The sequence below is a fragment of the Crotalus tigris genome, unplaced genomic scaffold, assembly GCF_016545835.1.
Source record: "Crotalus tigris isolate CLP2741 ecotype Arizona unplaced genomic scaffold, ASM1654583v1 scf7180000024338.4412243, whole genome shotgun sequence".
Taxonomy (NCBI): Eukaryota; Metazoa; Chordata; class Lepidosauria; order Squamata; family Viperidae; genus Crotalus; species Crotalus tigris.
This window is the reverse complement of record NW_024100508.1, coordinates 3,366,810-3,387,624: the sequence shown is the minus strand read 5'-3', so window position 1 is coordinate 3,387,624 and position 20,815 is coordinate 3,366,810. Positions and strand designations below refer to the sequence as shown.

Genomic DNA, 20,815 nt, shown 5'->3' with positions numbered 1-20,815 from the left:
TTGTCTGATTCAGATGACATTTTTCTTTTGTTTCCTTACACTTATTTCCATCTCATCTGTCCTCCCAAAGGAATCTTTGGACAAGATTCCTGGCTTTTTGTTCTTGTACACAATACAAACCTATGCGTCTCCTTCATTCTGAGATATGGAAGTTTCATTATGCTGGCTGAGGAATTTTGGGAGTGGAAGTTCACAAATCTTAAAGTGGCCAAGTTTGGAGACCCCCATTCTAGGTCATCTCCAGGGGATGCAAGATCAGTTCTATAACTTTTGAACTAGCAAAAGCCCCACTTTTCCAACAAGGCAATCTTTGCGTAGAGTGCCGGAGAAATTTGAGAAGCCTTCAAATGCCCATCAGCTGATTTAAGACCTATTAATATCTTGACAAAAACATTTAACTAAATCTGTTTTTCCCAGGAGTCCCTTTGAATGGCTTTGAAAGACAACACTTCCTATTCCAGGCAATGAGATCAGCTCCACTGGTTGGAACCAATGGAAATTATAGCTCTATGCATCTAGGTGGTAAATTGTGAAAGGTAGAATTTAGCCTACTTTTTATTTTTTTCAGAGACTTTGCCTGATGTCCCTCATTGTGCTAACATTAACATACTCAATTATGAGGTGTGTCGAGCAGCTCACCCACAACTGGGGTTGCCAGCGACGAGCAGAACATTGTGTGCAGGTGTCCTGGAAGGAGGCATAGATACATGTAATGTAAGATGATCCGTTTTAAGACAGACTCCTAAAGAAATGATGCCAATTTTCAAAGTTATGACAGAGATCTAGCCTTGAAGGCATCTTGTAGAAATATACAAAGTTACGGCTTTTGCTAACTCAAGTGCCTTCTAGGTGTCTAGATTTCCAGACTTCCCAATACTGGTGATTCTGGTGGGGGAAACTCAAGGAGTTAAATTCTTCTACAAGGATCCTGGATTGGGGAACATGGAAGTGAAACACTGGGGGCTATATGTGAATGGACAGAATTGTTTGCTCCACTTCCCATTCATAGATACGCTATTAATGTTTCATGTTTGATTTTTCTCAACAGCGTGACTCTGGGGGACCCATCATCTGTAATGGGCAATTCCAGGGCATTGTATTTTGGGGACCCAATCCTTGTGCCCAACTGGATAAGCCTGGCCTCTACACCAAGGTCTTCGATCATCTTGACTGGATCCAGAGCATTATTGCAGGAAAGAAAACTGTGAATTGCCCCCCGTGAAAACTTTTGAAAAAGTTACGAGAGAAAATGTAACATATTACTACATCTCTTCTATATCCCTAACCATATCCAACTATATTGGAATATATTCCCAGGCAGTAAGCTTTTTTAAGACTCAAATAGGACTGCCTTTGGAGTAAGAAATGCTCAAAATAGTGAAAGGGGTCATGTTCAATTTAATTTCAGTATAAAACAATCTCAGTAAAATGGAGGCCTGTTTTAGGGTGAGATGAAAAATTTTCTGATTCTAAAATGGACCATTCCAAATATTTTAACCTCTGAATATCTTTCCATTTCTCGGATAAGTCTACCTTGGCCCTTCCTTTCATCTACAAACCAAATACATTGTTCTTAACCTGTTTAATTCAATAGTATGTAACGTAGCGATAATAATCTTGGATAGATTTTTGACTCAATGAGGACAGGCGCAGTAAGGGCTATTAATCGTGAACGCTTCCAAGCTGGGGGAAGTATGGTCCAACTATCAGGTGCAGGGGATGCCCTCATTTCTTGCTTGTGAGTACCCTACAGTATCTAGTGGGCACTGCGAGAAACAAAATCTTGGACCAAGATAGGCTTTAGTCAACCTAGCAGAGCTATTTATGCACTGTTATCTAAAGCAGGAGTGAGAAGCCATCAAATACATGACTGGAAAAGAACTGTATATTTAACTTTTAGTAACATTTCATATAAATAAAATTAAGTGAAATTGAGTGTCTGGCCCAGCTCCAAGAATTAACCAGTAGAACAACCTGCCTCCAGAAGCTATGAATGGAAGTTTTTAAGAAGAGACTGGACAGCCATTTGTCTGAAATGGTATAGGGTTTCCTTCCTGAGCAGGGGGTTGGTCTAGATGACTTTCAAGATCCCTTCCAACTTTATTATTATTATAGCTGCATCCCAGTAGGCCATTCAAAAACTAGGCAAATCTGTTGAGCCAGAAAAAAAAGTTAAGCTCCTGGATCTTTGTGTTGTGTGAACCCAGCCAATGATGCTTATGGCCCAAGACTGCAAGCATAGGTTATATTTTTAGGAATGGCTAAAGGAAATTAAACATGGCTAGGCCAAGCAACCAGTAGCCTTGCAAGTGACCCCCCCACTTTCTTTGAATGTAGTAAGACTGATATGAAAAAAATGGAAAAGAAACTCTTAAGAATATGAATAGATGATATTTTCAGTCAATGTGTAAGAAAGTCTCTTTCTTCCTTGCATCCATCTAAAAATAACCCTGTTTGTTTATGCAAATAAAAGCATGGCTAAAAATATGGTCATTTTTTGCAACACTGTGTTAGGGCTGCAAAAAGGTTCAAAAACAGAGTTGTCTACATACAGGAGTTCTGGTGCAATATTTATGAGATCAGAAGAAAAGGGGGAAAAAGCCAGCTACAAATTTGTTTTCCTCCAATATCCTCCAATCTGCTGCTAAACAGAAAACAGTCTGCTGTGTTCAAAGGATTTGTGACATGCAATCCACAGCTGGCCCAACAGGTGAGTTCTGATTTGTACATCAGAATGGCTCCTTTAAATTCTAAGGCTAAGGCATTGACAATAACATTTCACAAACCTCAAGAGAGAGAGGCTGGTCTGCCAATTAGAACATTACTTGTTTTTTTAGCAAATAACCAGTCTTTTTTGGAATCTCTAAGAAGAGATTTCTAGATGGATATTTCATGGTGTGGCTGCTGCTAAAAATGCCAGCACTGGTTTCCTCGATCGGTCTGCCCAGTGTCACGGCAAGTCTCTGAGGGGACTTCCCATAGGATCTAGCCAAAGCAGACCTGAAACAGCCCAGCAAAATATGCACAGCCATGTGGAGTTTGCAATGTGGAAGTTTTGCTATTAGTGGCAACTCTATACCCGCAGCAGACAAATTGACAAGGGGAAAGTGATAAGCATTAGGCAGGAGCCCAGCATTACTTAACCAGCCCTACATTGAGATGCTTCTCCAACTGAAATGTTCTGGAACAGCATTCAAATAATCTCAAGAGCTTTCAGCTATGACCTAAATCAAGTCTCCTAAAAAAAAAAAAAGGCATGCCAAGGAGATCAACCTCTCCAAAACACAAGACAGTGCTCTGGAAGAAAAAAAAAAAAAAATGCTGTAATTCTCTACTACTCACTGCCGTGGTGAGTCAGCCTTTGAATTTGCGGCAGCACGATCCAACGTTCGTCGCCAATGTTCTGTTTCTTGCGTTGGTAGGCATTGAAGAGGCAGGACTCACAAACAGGTACTTCTTTATTTCAGACTAAAACAGAACTCAAAACAAGATGGCTCCGCATCTATTTATACATTCAGCTAAGGGTGGTGTCAGCCAATGAATGCAGCGTATTTTCCCGCTTAAATGCATACTAACTAACTTGTAGACAGCCTGTCTAGGTTAGCAGCCACGGGGTCTGCTAACGGTTTAAGTGCAGCTCCCTGCACCTGTTCCAAGTCAAACTTAGTACTTAATAGTATGCCTTCTTACTCTCTTGTAATCCCATCCTCTATAATGAATGTAAATACCAACATTAATTCTTTTCTAATTATCTCAGTGCTGGAGTGAGCATTCCAAAGGACAGAGGAGTGGGGGAAGGGGCTCTAAGAGCTACCCTTTTACTTGGCTTCCTTGTGAGTCAGGTTTTGGAAACCTTTCCCACCCTTTGTCCTCACCCAGATGTTTGGGATAGTATTTTTTGGACACTATAAAGCAGGAATCTTCAAACTTGGCCCTTTTATGACTTGTGGACTTCAATTCCCAGAATTCCTCAGCCAGGCACATTTGTGGTCATGTGCTGGATCAATGTAACCCTTACCAGAGCATATAGATTTGTATGTTAGAATTTTTGGCATTTATAGTGTTAGGCGCTGTCTCCTTAAGAGATGGCTTATTGGTAATATAGTTTTAGCTATTCAGGAAATCACGTGTTAACAGATATGTAGGAGGAGCCACTAAAGTTCATCACAGGACTTCCGGTTTGGGTTGCAGTGGGTGCAAGCACATGAAGAGGCTCTCTCTCTTCGTTAACTGCTTTTTCTCTGCCAGTAGACTCTTAATCGGGTCAAAAGGTCACCCTGGAGGACTCTCGTTGATTGCGGGGGGAGGAAGCAGCTCCTTCCGTGGTCTGAGGCAGCTCCTCAGGGCCGACGGAGAAAAGATCAGCCCGTAACATGGCCGATTATTTAGCTGCTCCAGCTGAAAGTCAAAAGAACATCTAAGTGTTAAGACACCATTGTCGATGATCCCAGTGAGACTTTTCCCTCTCTCTTTCTCTCTACTCTCCTGTTAAAAGCCTTTTGGAATTACTTCCCTGCTTTGAAAGAGCTGCCTGTGTTTATCTGGGGAAAAGAGCTTTCCATAACAAAGGAAAAAAACTTCTTATTGACTATTTTTATTTTTGATTACTTGGGGGCCCTGGAAAAATCCTTATCATAAAACTTTATTATTGTATCTTCTAAGCTGGAGAATATTGTTTTCCTATGTCTTGGACTTATTTTTTTAAAGGGATAAATCTTTATTGTTTGAAACAACAACAACAACAACAACTCTATGAAAAGCTGGAAAAGTGACTCCATAGCTCTTTGACTTTGCTAATCTCATTCTTGATGTCTGGAAGAGACTTTCATAGTTTACTGAGGTCATCTTGTGGAGAAATTGTTTCTTGTTTGTGTTACTACTGAAATGGAGAAACCATATTCACAACTCAACTGTAAACTCATACTGGAAAAAATTATGAAGCTACTGAGGAAATATGTTCCCAAATAAGAGAGAGAACTGCAGAAATAATAAACAGAAATTCTACTGTGAATTTACAGACTGACCTTCAGACTCTATTTGATCACTCTATAGACCAAAAAGCAACAGAAGAGGAATTAATTTACATACAACCTATGGAGACTTTGGATGACCAAAAAATGATTGTAACTAAACTATCTACAGTTGCAAAAGTAACAGAAATGGACTTGAAATTATAACTGTTGGAGAATTATGACAACTTTGATAATCAACTACTAATTATAAAATTGGACATGATCCAGTGTTTTATCCAGCAGACAGGAACCAGGCATCAAAAACAGAGGATGGGAGGTCTTTTACTGACCCAAATGATATTACAAGCAATAATGGGAGATCTATTTGCTGAAATAGAGACTTTGTTATGGAAACCTGTGGCATAAAAAGAAAGCCAGAATAAGACTAAAAAGAGAAATTTAAAATTATATGTAATGGATTACAAGGGTTTTGAGAAATATGGATTGATTTAAGGATTAAGATTTAGAGTTGAAAATTTGTGATTATTAGAATATATATATATATGTTAAACAGAGTAAGAATGTATTTTTTGGAATAATATGTTTATTTGTATGAAAATTATTTTGTAATGGAATGAGAATAAGAATATGAAAGAGGTTTTTAGAAATTCGGATTGCTTTAACAACCAATTGAGTGTGTTAAGTTAGCAAGACGATGTTTTGTGTAATAATAGGTGTGTTCTTTTTTTAGATATGATAATTATTTGAATGAGATTTAAATGCTATTTGAAGAAATAAGAGAGATCTGTGATAAAATCAATGATTTATGAGATTATGAATTAGAATATATCTGGATTAGTATTTTAGAAGGGATACCCAAAGTGATAATACATTTATCTAATATTAAATTGGACTATGGTAATTTTAAATTAATAAAGCTCAAAACAGGATTAGGATTTATAGATATGTAATGGAGAAATGGATTATGTTAAACAGGTTATATTATTTGAGGGAAATAGAGAAGGAACATTTAATGTATTTACTTCAGCTATTATATGATTTTGGTTTTGGATGATTGATCGCCTAACCACCACAGTGTGTCTTGAGCATTCTGTTATAAAAGTTAAAAAACCAATAAAATTTGTTATATAAAAAAGTTCATCACAGGATATCCTGGCTATGTGCCAGCTCATGTTTAATTGTCTTTGTGCAAACCAACAATGCAGCACACATGGACATCGAATGTAATCAGGCAAAAGTGAATATGGAGGAATTATTGATTTTACCGACATAATGGAAAAATGTTCACTACTGGACGCATCTTCAGGAATGTAAGTTTCTGCAATTATGATATTGTACAGTATTTACAATCAGCTGACTTACTGAAAGTGACAGAAGAATTTAGAACTCTGTTGAACAAAGAGATAACACCTTCAGAACTCTTGGAGGCAATTAAGAAGCAAAATAAATAAATAAATAAAGCACCTGGGCCAGATGGTATACCTGTAGAAATGCATAAAATTGAATCTTTAAGCCCAATGTTGTTGGATCTATTCAATGAGGTCCTAACCAAAGCTAAAATTCCAGCCTCATGGGAAGAAGCCCTTCTCACTTTGATTCCTAAGGAAAATTCAGACTTGGCGCATATTAAGAACTATAGACCTATTTCTCTATTATATTCGGATTATAAGATTTTCATGGCTATAATGGTGCAAAGGCTTGAAAGATTCCTAGCAGATTTTATTCATTCTGATCAAAATGGCTTTCTATCCAAAAGATACATAAGAAATAATGTCAGGATTGTTTTGGACATATTGGAGTATTATGGAGTGCACAATGAAAAGCAAATGGGTTTAATTTTCCTCGACGCACAAAAAGCATTCGACAATGTGAAATGGGATTGTATGTTCAATCAATTATTGTATATAGATTTTGGGGAAAGTTTTTAAATATGTTCAAATCAGTTTATTCTAAAAAGGCAGCAAAAGTAGTAATTCATGGAGAAATGACTGAGAGCTTCCAAATTCAAAAAGGTATGAGGCAAGGTTGTCTGTTATCGCCACTGTTGTTCATATTATCTCTTGAGGTATTAATTAGAGTAATTCGGCAAGATGAACAGATTAAAGGTTTAGAAATCAAGAGAGAAACGTTTAAAACACAAGCTTTTGCAGACAATTTAGTTTTTATAATTGAAGAACCGCTACAATCAGGGACAAGATTGATGGAAACATTGAGTAAATACGGGGAAATAGCAGGTCTGAAGATAAATAAAGAAAAAAACTAAAATGCTCGTCAAAAACATGACCAAGATACAGAAAAATGAATTGGTTGACAGAATAGGTATTCAAATTACGAATAAAATAAGATATCTGGGGATACAATTAACTGATAGATGCATTACACTCAAAAGAGACAACTATGATAAGTTAATTGATTAAAAAGGATTTGTCAGACCCAGCGTGCCGCCTACCTCTCCAGTAGCCCTGTTTTCCATGCTGCCGTTGCCGCCACGCTGGTTGACCGGGATTTCCCCAAGCGGTGGTTAATTGGCCCACGTGACTTCCTGATGTCATGGGAACGCGCCTGAATGGTTGTGGATTTGCGGCATGGACCGAAGAGGCCCGAGACTGAGGTTGTTTCTGCGACGTTGTTTCTGTTGAGCACCACAGTCTCACTGGGTCTGCCATGGATGGGCGCTGGGACATGTGACAACGGACTAAAGGGTTGTTTCTACTCGTGTGGCGTGGAATGAGGCGGTGGAGCAATACTCGAGGGAAGACAGAGTGTTGTTAATTCGTTTAATGGCGGGGTGTGGTTTATCACCTGGGACTGGGTGAGGTAAGGGTGGAGTGTAATCACAGGTGGTAATTGGGGGTGTGATCAGGGCGTGGTAGTTTTGCTGTATTTAAGGCACTGGGAGGAGGTTACTCCCAGTGCTAACTTTATTTCCACACAGTGCATTAAACTTGGTGGTTGTTGACTTCCGGTGGTTCCAGCGATGACGAATGGCGGCGTTTTACAAAGCCGCCCATTCCTGGTGCGTGTAAAAGCCGTGGGACTTTGACAATCAGCTGTCCCGCGGCTTGAATCTCCTCCCTGGGAAAAAGGGAGGAGGAGAGCTCTCAGGTAGAGGTAAGAGCTCCCCTGGATCCCTGTTATTTTGGGGATCGGAGGGTAGAGCTCCCTCGGAGCCTGAGCAACTCCGCGTTCCAGGGAGACTTCATTCCGAAGCTTTTGGGATGAAGCAAGTTGCCGCTTTCACATCTGCTTTTTTTCCAGCTGCTTGTGAGTATTTGAAAGCAGACGGAGTAGACCAGGAGAGACTGTGCTCAAGTTTGATGGTGCCTTTAACTTCAGCAAGTTTCCTCTTCCTTTTCTTTTGTTCACTTTCCCTTTAGAAGAAAGGGAAAGTGAAAAGTAAAATGGCGATCGTCTTTCTTGCCTGATTTGCATTACAGAGTAAAACCTGGATACAGATTAACTCTTTAAATACAGAAGTAAGAATTTGGCTTTTATTCTTTCCTCTTTTTTTCTCTATTTTTTTTTCTCTCTTTTTTTTAAGAATACTTAAAAGAACTGTGCCCTTTTTTTTTCAATAAGAATCTTTCTTCTTGGAACTTAAGAAAATGGCTTCAAAACGTCTGCCTCCCGCCCCTAAGGTTCCTATTTCTTCTCCAATGCCTCAGCCTGCATCTCAGAAACCAAAATCACCTCCACCTTCTCCTCCTCCTCCTGCAATTTCTCTTAATGATTTACAAGATGCTTTAAAACAGCATGCCTTGGATATTAAGGAGGAGGTAAAAGATCTTATAATTGCAGAGAGGGCTAATACAGAAGAATTATTGGAGAAAAAGAATAAACAAGTAAGAGACCATATCCTTCTGGCCTTTCAGGGCCTAGCCCTGCACATAGAAAGGATTGATGACCAGATGGAAAAGATTACTGAAAATGCATCAAGGATGGAATTTAGAATGCAGGAGGTAGAGAACAAGATAGAAATTACACAGGATGAACAAATCATTTCACAATATAGGGAGATGGAACACGCATTGCGTATCAGAGGCCTGAGGGAGAACCCTCAGGAAGACTTAAAGATGCTTATTGTGAAAGATATTGCTCCTAATATTGGCTGGCGGCCTGAAATAATTGAGAATGAGATAGAAAAAATTTTTAGAGTTAATTCACGGGTTGCTAGACAGAGAAATCTACCAAGAGATGTGGTTATTTATTTTTCTAGAAGATCTATCCGTAATGAAATTATACAGGCCTTTTACAAACAAAAGTTTCAAATTGCTGATCAAGACGTGATAATTTTAAAAGAGATACCTCCAAAAATTTTAAGAGCCAGAAAAGATTTTACTTTCTTGTCTGATGAGTTGAAACATCGTCAAATTCAGTTCAGATGGGAGATTCCAAGAGGAATAATAGTAAATTATGAAGGGATACGTCACAGATTAACTACTGTTTCCAAAGCAAGAGATTTTTATCAGTCTATCTTAAAAGCAAGATTGTCACCACCTCCACAAATAAGGATGACGGAAGAGTCTCTTATGGCAGGAGCCTCATCAATGATGGTTATGGAACAAGCTGCACCGAATTCTGACATAAAAGAGCAAAGGATGACACGAGCTGCCCATAAACGTAAAGAAAAAGAGCAGTTGCAGAAGAGTGGTGAAAGTTTGGTTGTTACAGAGCCTGTGGGAGGGGCAAGACCAAAAAGATCTTCGACAGCAGATCTGCAGGCCATGCTCCAGAGGCTCCAGGCCGGTGGAGATGGTCAGGTTCCTGACCTGGAATGTTAATGGCTTAAACGTGCCACAGAAACGAAGAAAGATTTTCCATTATTTGAAACAACATAATAATGATTTGATATGTTTGCAGGAGACTCATATAACTTTAAAGGATTCTAAATTCTTGATGAATTCCCATCTGGGCACACATTTTACTGCTCCAGCCCCTGGGAAAAAAGGGGGAGTGGTAATTTATGTGAAGAAAACTTTTTCAGCTAAACTAATTGAGGCTGATTCTGAAGGAAGATATCTTTTTGTGGAATTATTATTACAAGGCCGAAAGTTCTTATTGTTGGACTATATGCTCCCAATCAACAACAGAAACAATTTTATAAGTTGCTGCATGGCAAGATATCTCAGTTGGATTATAAATCGGTAATTTTGATGGGTGACTGGAATGGGGTTTTAGACCCAACTATAGACAAAAGAAGTTCCTCTAAAACTTTTATTCAAACTAAACTACCTATGACTTTCTTTGATTTGAAGGAAGAACTGGAGCTTATTGATATTTGGCGAGAAAGGAATACAAGTGATAGAGACTTTACCTTTTATTCTGATAGACACCAGTCATTTTCAAGGATTGATTTTTTTTTTATTACTAGTGACTTCCTCCCTAGAGTGAGGAAGGTGAAAATTTTTCCTAGAACATTGTCAGATCATAGTCCGGTGTGGATGGAGTTATATTCGGAAGACGGGAATAGAAGATCCTGGAGATTGAATGAGAACTTATTTAATCGGGAGGAGTTCGTACAAAAGTGTAAAGAACATTTAAAGGACTTTTTTACTATAAATATGAATAAGGGAACATCGATGTCTATGGTGTGGGACGCTAGTAAAGCATATATGAGGGGAATTTTGATTCAATTGAATAAAGTTTTTAGGGAAAAAGGGTCACAAAGACGTAGAGAAATAGAAGAAGAGATCAAATCAAAAGAACAAGAGTTGGTTCTTAACCCTACTGATAATAATTTAAAGGTATCTATAAAGATGCTTAAGGAACAATTTAACATGTTGATGGCAGATCAGGTGGCTACCAATCTGTCGTACATGAGACATAATACTTTTTGCAATGCGAATAAGCCTGGGAGGTGGTTGGCTTATCAGTTACGAAAGAAACAGAAAGCTAGAATTATAGAGAAAGTAAAATATAAAGGTACTGAGGTTTTTCAGCAAGATTTGATTAGAAAAAGCTTTTTGGACTTTTACACAAAATTATATTCAAGTGATAATATAAGGGGTTTGGATATAGATAAATATTTACAATCAGTACATTTTCCTAGACTTTCAGAGGAACAACAAAATGGGATGAATAGTTTAATTACTGTGGAGGAAATTGGTTTAGCTATTAAGCAGTTAAAGGTTGGAAAGTCTCCTGGAACAGATGGACTGACTTCTAGGTATTATAAGATCTTATCTGAAGAAATGATAGAGCCATTAAAGGAACTCTTTAATAATATTTTGTTGGGTATGCAAGTTCCTCCTTCTTGGAAAAGAGCCTTTATATCACTGATTCCGAAGGAAGATCAGGATCTTATAGAGCCTAAGAATTATAGGCCAATTTCATTATTGAATGTTGATTATAAGATCTTTACAAAAATTTTGGCAAATAGATTAATGCAGGTTATGAAAGACTTGATTCATAGTGATCAAGCAGGATTTATAACAGGGAGATATATGAAACATAATGTTAGACAAATTATTAACTTAATTGAGTACTTGGATAAGAATAATCAGATTCCTGTGGCTTTTATCTTTTTGGACGCTGAAAAAGCTTTTGATCAATTGGACTGGCAATTTTTATTTTCTTTGGTAGAGAAAATGAATTTTGGGGACAATTTTTTACATGCACTTAAAGCTATATATCAGCAGCAATCTGCACAAATTGTTGTAAATGGGGGATTGACTGAGAATTTTAATATTCAAAAAGGGACAAGACAAGGATGTCCATTATCCCCATTGTTATTTGTTTTAACATTGGAAATTTTACTGATTCAGATTCGGGAATCGAAGTTAATTAAGGGTGTAAAGATAAGGAAGAATGAGTATAAATTGCGGGCATTTGCGGATGATTTGGTTTTAATTTTGGAACAGCCGAATCAGGCGATTGATGGTTTATTAGAACTTATAACACAGTATGGGAATGTTTCTGGTTTTAAAGTTAATAATTATAAGACTAAGATATTATCTAAGAATATGTCAGTTAAAGAAAGGGAAAGTTTGATTAAAGCCACAGGTTTTCAGATGGTAAAAAAGGTTAAATACTTGGGAGTATATCTAACTGCTTCAAATGGAAAATTGTATAAGAACAATTACGAACCACTATGGGCAAAAGTCCAAAAGGATTTAAGAGATTGGAAAAAATTGCAATTGTCATTGTTGGGGAGAATTTCAGCTGTAAAAATGAATGTTCTACCAAAGTTTCTTTTTTTGTTTCAGATGATACCTATTCTTAAAAAAGAGGCAAATTTGGAGGAATGGCAAAAGGGTATCAATAATTTTATATGGGCCGGGAAGAAACCAAGGGTTAAATTTAAGATATTACAGGATGCTCGAGAAAGAGGGGGACTTAAGGCACCTAATTTGAAATTATATTATGATGCAGCCGCCCTAACTTGGTTAAGTGATTGGCTTAATTTAACAAATATGGATATTCTTTTTTTGGAAGGTTGGGATTTAATATATGGTTGGCATGCATATTTAATTTTTAATAAGAAAGTTGATCGGACTTTTAAATCACATATTTTGAGGAATGCCTTACTTCGTGTTTGGAAGAAGTATTATTATAGATTAAATTATAAAATACCTATCTGGGGGATTCCCAGACATGCAATTGAGGGAACCTCTAAGGGGACAAATTTTGATAAAATTTCATACAAAGAATTGTTAATTTGTTCTGGTTCGAATTGGCATTTGAAATCCCTAGATGTATTAAGGCAGCAAAATATTCTACAGTCATGGTTTCAATATTTACAAATAATGGATAGATGGACTGTAGACAAGAAAGAGGGAATAACACTAGAAGATAGACAATTGGTTATTCAGATTAAAAACCAAGGTCCGGCTCATATAAAAAGAATATATAATGTTTTATTAGAGTTAGATTCGGAAACAGAATTGGTTAAAGATTGTATGATTAAATGGGCTCAGAATATACAGGAGCCGATCTCATTGGATTTATGGGAGATAATTTGGATAAGAAATGTTAAATTTACACAAGCTCAAAATTTGAGAGAAAATTTTTATAAAATGTTTTATAGATGGCATTTAGATCCTAAAAAATTATCTTGTATGTATTCCAACATACAGCCCAAATGTTGGAGATGTGGCAATAATGATGCGACATACTTTCATATTTGGTGGAATTGTAAAAAAGTAAAGGCTTTTTGGATTATGATTTGGTGGAACATTCAAAAGATTTTTAGAAAAAAGATAAAGTTTACTCCTCAACTATTTTTACTTGGTATTTTTGTTGACTTAAATGAAAAAGAAACTACTTTGATGTTGAATTTATTAACTGCAGCAAGGTTACTAGTAGGTTTATATTGGAAGAAAGATTCTTTGCCTACTTTAGAAGAATGGATATTTAAAGTATCTAGTTTTGCAGAAATGGCAAAAATTTCTGCTTATTTAAAGGATCATACACAAGAAAGATATATTACTGTATGGGGAAGGTGGATAGATTATATTCAGAAAAAGTATGGAATTAAAAAGTTTTATTTATTTTATGAATGAATATCAAATATTATAGAGAATTGTTTTATAGGTTATGGAGTTAAAGGTTAATTATGATATTTTTTTTTCTTTCTCTCTTTTTTTCTTTTTTCTTAATCATTATAATTTTCTTTTTTTTTTTCTAGCCCTGTATTCTGCTCTGGGAAGTGAAGGGAGGGGGGGTGGGGGTGGGAGGGAGGGTAAGGGGGGGTTCTCTATTCTAAAATTTTATTGTATTTTTATAAATGATTGTATGTTTTAAAAAATAAAAATTTTCAATTAAAAAAGAGGAAAAAAAAAACTTGGTGGTTGTTTAACGTTCCTGTTTCCTGGCTTATTTTGGAACTCAACCAGGACGTCTTAACAGTAAGTTAGCACTCACCCCAAAGCCAACCGACCACGTACCAACATTGGTAGTAGGACAGTCCTGTGCTTGGACTAACGGATGTTATGACGGAGGGGACGCAGGGAGTGGTGCACATGGAGGGATCGTCAGAACCAATCGACCAGTTGGAGATCCCAGCAGTGGAGGATACTGGGGAGGATCAGCAGGTTGTCCGTCCAAAGGAAAAACCACAGGCCCCGGAGGTTACGGAAGCTGGGGTTAAACACCAGGGGACTACAGCCTCGTATGGAAAATGGTGGTTAAGCCCTGCACTACGGAACCCCGAGGGAAGTGGACAACAAGTGATTGGACCTGGCCTGAGCGGGTGGAGAGAGAGGCGTGTGACTGGAGACGAAGATGAGGAGTGGAGCTACTCAGCAGCTCCAGGACAATATACTTTGGAGGTGTTAAGAGACCAGTTTGGGGAACAGGGTTATCTTGTCCCTCCCCCCTCCCAGTCTAGGGCTGCTTCAGGGTTGAGGTTGCCGTTTGAGTCCTCCCGTTTCCAACTGGTGAGTCCAAAACTCAAATTAACACTAGTGGCCATCCTTCCCTGCAGGACCCTATGGCAGGACGTGGTGCAACCGAGCGGTCCCAGTATAGGCAGGAAGCATGGAGGGGTGGGCCTCTGGCTATGGCCCCTGCCAGGCAAGGGGCGGGAATATCAGGTTCCGGAGGCTGTCCTTCGATGCTCCCAGATAGCGCTCCGTATGGGGGTCAGGTACCAGCCCCTTGGCCCCAGGCTGTACTGTGGAATCCACCTCCTATATCACTTACCTTTGACAGTGACCCAGATTGCCTGGCTGTGTTTTTGAGTCATGTCCTCAGCCATTTGGACCGATTCACCACCTTGTATCCATCTAATTGGGCAATGGTAGTCGCTGTTACGGCTAGCTTGCAGGGAGAAGCAGCGGCCTGGGCTGCTGATTTATATAGTGATCACGCCAGGGAGCTGGCTGATATTGGCTTGTTTCTAGATGCCCTAAAGACCAGGTTTGAAGATCCAGCTCGGATACAAAGGGTAGAGGCACAGCTGTTGGGGTTACGCCAGCAGGGCAGGCCAGTGCAGGAGTATATACGTGAATTTCAGAAAATAGCAGGGAGACTCAGATCATGGCCAGATCGTTTATTAGTTCACCACTTCCGGGCCGGGCTAGATAGTGAATTATGCCGTGCATGTGTTGTACGGGGAATTGCAGGTCGTCTTCCAGAATGGTTCAGGGCAGCAGTGGAATTGGATGCAGGTTTGAGGGAATTTCCCGAAACACATGATGAACAACCACAATCCCGTCGGAATCAGGAGCGACCGAGAGAGGTCGGTAGACAAACACCAACAACTAATGTGCGTCCTAAGGCTATATTTCGGTGCTTTCGGTGCAACTGGCCGGGTCATCGAGCAGCCGAATGTACAGTTCCTGTGCCACCTAGCACACCAACTGCCATGAGAAAGCCCGGAGTTACACCGAAGAAAGTGATGGAAAGATCACGGGTCGCTCATCAAATAGGACAGACACCTTCCCAACAAGCCCCAGGGGATGCAACACCGGTCCTGGAGGAGTATGACGATGGAGGCTCAGTGGAAGACCCCATGGTGAGTGAGCCCATAGCTCCTTTTACAGTTCCGATAACATTAATAAGTCCAGTTACAGGGTGTTCAGGTCAATATCATGCCCTGATTGATACAGGATGCACTCGCTGTTTGATCAACAGAGAGGTGGCATGGCGGATGCGCATTAGAGTAACTCAGTTAGTGTCTCCCATTCGGTTCGAGCAGGTAGACGGGTCCCTTTTGTGTGGGGTTCCGGCCACTCTGGTTACAGAACCGGTAAGGATGGAAATGGGTACACACTGGGAGACCATCCGATTCATAGTGGTCCCGTCTATGTCTGAGGCAGTAATCCTCGGTTTGGCATGGCTAGACAAATGGACCCCGACCATGTGGTGGGCTGATGGATACCATCATTTACGGATTGTGGTGGGTCCCCAACCATCCCACCCTCAGGTACAAAGTGTGGAGAAGACAGTGGAGGGAATCAGAGTGACACAAGCAGAGAGTGACTGCAAATTTCCAGCTGTGTATAATGACCTTGCAGCTGTATTTAGTGAACAGGAGTGCAATAGCTTACCACCTCATCGCCCAACGGATTGTGTGATTGAAATTGCCCCGGGGGCTAAATTACCGAAACCTAGAATGTATCCAATGACACCCCTAGAATTGCAAGAGTTGAGGAAATATATAGACAAAAATCTAGCGAGGGGTTTCATAGAGCCAGCACGGTCCCGGATAGCGGCACCGGTGTTATTCCAGGAGAAGAAGGATGGGGGACTGCGATTATGTGTGGACTTCCGTGGCCTCAACACAGTGTGCGTGGAGCATATTTACCCCTTACTGCTTATGAAGGATCTTCTCACTCATTTGGCTGACGGGAAGATCTTCACGAAGTTAGACCTCCGTGAAGCGTATTATAGAGTAAGGGTAAAGAGGGGAGATGAGTGGAAGACGACGTTTAACTGTCCACTAGGCAGTTACCAATTTAAGGTAATGCGCAAATGGAGGGATGAATTGGTGGTTTGCAAAGCCCAGGAAACTTTGTAGTTGCTTTCTTGTGCGGGGTGGTGCCCAATCTAATACTGCTTTGACCTTCTCTGGGTCCATTTCAATGCCCTGGGGGGTTATGCGATAACCTAGGTAGTCTATCCTTTCCTGGTGAAATTCGCATTTTGAGAGTTTGGCATATAGGTGGGTGGCTCACAGTTTCTTTAAAACCACTCTGCAAGGTTGACGTGTTCCTCTTTTGTTTTGGTGAAGATAAGAATGTCGTCCAAGTAAACAACGACCCCCTTAAACAGGTGCTCCCTTAGAACGTCATTGATTAATTGCATAAAGACTGCAGGACCCCCTTGTAATCCAAATGGCAAGACTTTGAATTGATAGCACCCCATGGGGCAGTTAAATGTAGTCTTCCATTCATCCCCTTCCTTAATTCTCACACAATAGTAAGCTTCCCTTAGGTCTAGTTTAGAAAATTTTTCCCTTTCGATAGGTGTGACAGCATGTCTTTCATGAGGGGCAGAGGGTATAGGTTGCTTTCACTGATTGTATTCAGGGCCCTATAATCCACGCATAAGCGTAAAGAGCCATCCTTCTTCTCTCTAAAGAGGACCGGGGCAGCCACTTTAGGCTTGGCTGGCTCAATGAACCCTCTCTCTAGGTATTTTAATGAATCTCTCCATTTCCTCCTTCTCCTTTGGGCTCATGGAGTATAATCTGGGTTCAGGAGTTTTGCTCCAGACTTGAATTCAATGGCACAGTCTGTGGGTTGGTGGGGGGGGGGGAGAGAGCTCATCTGCCCTCTCCTCACTGAAAACTTCAGCAAAGTCTCTGTATTTCTCTGGTATTTCTCTTAGCCCCTTTTCCTCTCCAATGGATGCTTTTTCTATTCTTGATTCTGGTAGCCCCCTTTGGGATTTTAAGTCCATAGGGTCCCCCTTTGGGAATTTGATTTCTGTCCTCCTCCAATTTACCCAGGGGTTCCATTTTTTAAACCATTCCATCCCTAGGATCATTGGCCATTCCATGCCTGGGGTCACCACAAACATTATGTCCTCCTTATGTTTGCCCAGGGAGAGGTGTATTGGTAAAGTGGCTAGGGTAGCTGGCACCCCCTTGCTATGGATCCATCTAACTGGCCCAATGAGATTGGTTGTTCCAGTCTCCTTGATGGAATGCCCAGATTCCCCACTAGTGTCGGGCTAATGAGGCAGCAGGTACAGCCAGAGTCTATTAAGGCTTTCACCTTCACGGCTTCAGGCATGGGGGGAATTAATATAGTCACTGTCTAGAGGATGGGTGCGATGCGTCCACTTACCAGGGGTTCGCCCTCTGAGCTGTCATCTGAGATGTCCACCGGCCCTGCAGTGTAGGCTGGAGTTTTTACCCCCTGATGAGCAGAGGTGGGGGGTTCCGCAATTTCCATCATTCTCATAGCAGTTTCTTTTGGCTTAGCTGAAGACTTTCCCGATTTGCTGATTGGGGATCTGTCTGGGTTGTGCTGGGAGGCTTTGGAGTGGCATTGTACAGCTCGATGCCCTTCTCTTCCACACTTGAAATACCCCATTTGCTTCTTGGCTGTAGCCAATGGTTTCACTGGTTCGTGTGTCAACTCAGGCGGGGAGCGGCTCCATTGTTTTCCTCGGCGGTGTCTCTTCAATATGTCGATGTCTGCTTCTTCTGCCAAGACGTACCATTCCTCAAGTTGGTGTGGGTCCCCTCGGGGCAGGCAAGCGTCATATAGGTCATAATTTAGTCCATCTTTGAAATGGCTAAGGAGGATATCTTCTGGCCAGTTCAGTTTGCTGGCAATGGCCCGGAATTCTTGTGTATATTCAGCCACCGGGCGTTTGCCTTGCCTCATCGTTTTTATCCTTTGCAGGCTTTGCGATCAGCCAGGGGGGTCTTCAAATCGTCTTCTCAGAGAGGACATGAAACGGTTGAAGTCGTTGAGTTCTGGGGCATTGGAGTCGTGCAAGTTCACCACCCAATCTGCAGCCGGTCCGTCCAGGGCAGATTGCACGATCCAGATGCGGGCTTTGTCGCTAGGGATCTCCCGCCCGTATTCCTCCATGTAGCTGAGGACTTGGGTTAGGAAAAACCCCAAGTGTGTTGGCTCCCTTTTGAAATTCACCTCCAACGGCGGACGTCTTGGAATGGATTGGCACCTCCGTTGTTGGTGGTAGTGTCATCGCCATCTGTGATTCAGTAGGGGGTGGGGACTACTGGATCAGCAAATGTCCCCGGGGTTGCAGGTTCCACTTCCCCCTCTGTGTCTCTCCCTTTGCGGCTCCAGGAGCTGAGGCGGCCATAGGGCTCAGGATTCTCCTCTCCTAGGGAGCTGAAAGTTCTCTTCATCAGGTCAATAGCTTTCTCTAGGATCCAGTCTGAGTACGGTGCCCAGCTTTCTCCCTCTTCACTTGCGTGCAGGGTTTTCTCCATCTCCTGCTTCCATTCTGGTTGCTTGGCCCCCTGTCTCAGGGTCACCTTTCTTGATTCCTTTCCCCACTCACTTTTCTTTCCAACGCCCATTGACCAGTGAGGCTTGTGGTCCCATGTCTCCACCACTTCTTCTCCTGAGGAATCTGACCTCTCGGATCCCAACATCTGGCAAGGTTCCAGTTGGGGCAGCGGCTCTCTTTCCGGGGAGTTTTTCCCCTTTCTTGCTCCATTGTCTGACATGGTAATTTTTTGCAAAATCCCTTGGCAAGGGTCTCCCTTCCAGGTGGATTAATTTTGCAAGTCCTGTCTAATGTAAGGACCCACCCCACTTTGCATCTTAAGAAGACAGAACTCTTGGAATAATTCTTCCAACAGGCATCCTTTATAAAGAGAAAATGGTTGCAGGAGTTCTAGACAGGACTTGGGGTCCAAGCTCTCCCATTCAAGGTTTTAAGGGGTTCCCCAGTAGTCCCACCCAATCACCTCCCTCTTCCAGCGACGGTTTCAGGCATTATAATTCCACCCCCTTTTCCTTTCTGCCGGCTACATGAAAGATAATAGCTCCATTCTTATGGTTAGCTCTTTTGGCAATACACACAATCAGTTCCTTTGAAGTGTACCGAAGGAAGTGAGGGCCATAAAGCCCCTTTGTTCACCCCCTTCCCTTCATCGTATGACAGAATCCATAGAAGGCAGAAATGGGGTTTTTTATAATTGATAACTAGAGATGAAATATAATTGGATTCTGACATAGCCCCATTGTTATGGTTAGTCCTTTTGGTGATATCCACATCAGTTCCTTTGAAGTGTACCAAAGGAAGTCAGGGCCATAACGCCCCTTTGTTCACCCCCTTCTCTTCATCGTATGACAGAATCCAGAGAAGGCAGAAATGGTATTTTCTATAGTTGATAACTAGAGTTGAAATATAATTGAATTCTGACACTCATTGAGGACTAGAGTCTCTGCATGAGGGACATCTGGGAATAGTCCGGATGAAGGCGCTTGCGCGTAGCAATCTCTGGTGGCCTGGGCTCGATAAAGACATCAAGACCCAGGTTCGTGCCAAGTGTGACAAATGAAATGCCCCCAGGCCCCTGTACATAGGTAGGAGGAGACATATACTCCATAGTCGAGGGTACACATCGACTATGCTGGACCCTTTCAGGGGCAATTCTTCCTTCTCCTCATGGACAGCCATTCCAAGTGGCTAGAGGTTGTTCCTATCTCCTCCACTACTACTACTAGGACCATCCAGGTGCTGAGAGGAATCTTCACCTCACATGGTCTTCCAGACGTCCTTGTCTCCGACAACGGACCCCAATTATGTCTTTTGGGTTTCAGGCTTTTCTTCAAGCCAACATGATCCAGCATGCCACATCTGCACCGTTCCATCCAGCTTCCAATGGCCAGGCTGAGCATATGGTGCATACTACCAAAAATGCTTTAAAGAGAATCACTCATGGCAACTGGCATCACAGGTTAGCTGACTTTCTTCTTTGCCACCACACCACACATTGTATTGCCACTGGGAAGAGCCCAGCTGAACTCCACTGGGGTCGCAGACTCATTACCAAACTGGACAGGTTGCACCCAGACTTGGTGGCTTCACAGGTGTCACAGCCACGGGCATCTAGAAAACTACATGTGGGCAATCAGGTCTGGGCAAGGAACTATGGATCTGGACATCTCTGGGTGACTGCAGTGGTATGCAAGGTCTCTGGGCCACTGTCATATGAAGTGGCCTTGGACGATGGTCCTGTGTTAAGGCGGCACATCGATCAACTATGCTGGAGGCTTCCCAGCAAAACTTCTGCTCCTGGCTCTGCTCTCAGGGGGGAGGAAGACCACGATTACGATCGTGGACCACAGTCTCTCCATGAAAGTGGGGATACACTGGCTCCAGAAGGGGGTTCTGCTTACGAGGCGGCTCCTGACTCGGGCACTGGGTCTATGGATTTGGCCAGCCAACCGGCACTACAGGCT

General features: G+C 41.5%; 2 protein-coding genes across 4 annotated transcripts in view; both read left to right on the top strand.

The window, feature by feature from the left end:
* Positions 1-1,298, top strand: part of LOC120300118 (snake venom serine proteinase 9) — a 44,987-nt gene extending 43,689 nt beyond the window's left edge. Inside the window, exons 5-6 of the mRNA XM_039325710.1 lie at positions 569-714; positions 1,049-1,298. Of these exons, the coding sequence (XP_039181644.1) occupies positions 569-714; positions 1,049-1,222 (320 nt within the window). The 3' untranslated portion in view covers positions 1,223-1,298. The remainder of the gene's footprint in view (positions 1-568; positions 715-1,048) is intronic.
* LOC120300114 (snake venom serine protease 2-like) overlaps positions 1-20,815 on the top strand; it is a 326,022-nt gene that overhangs the window by 42,676 nt on the left and 262,531 nt on the right. The gene's annotated exons all lie outside the window — the stretch shown is intronic.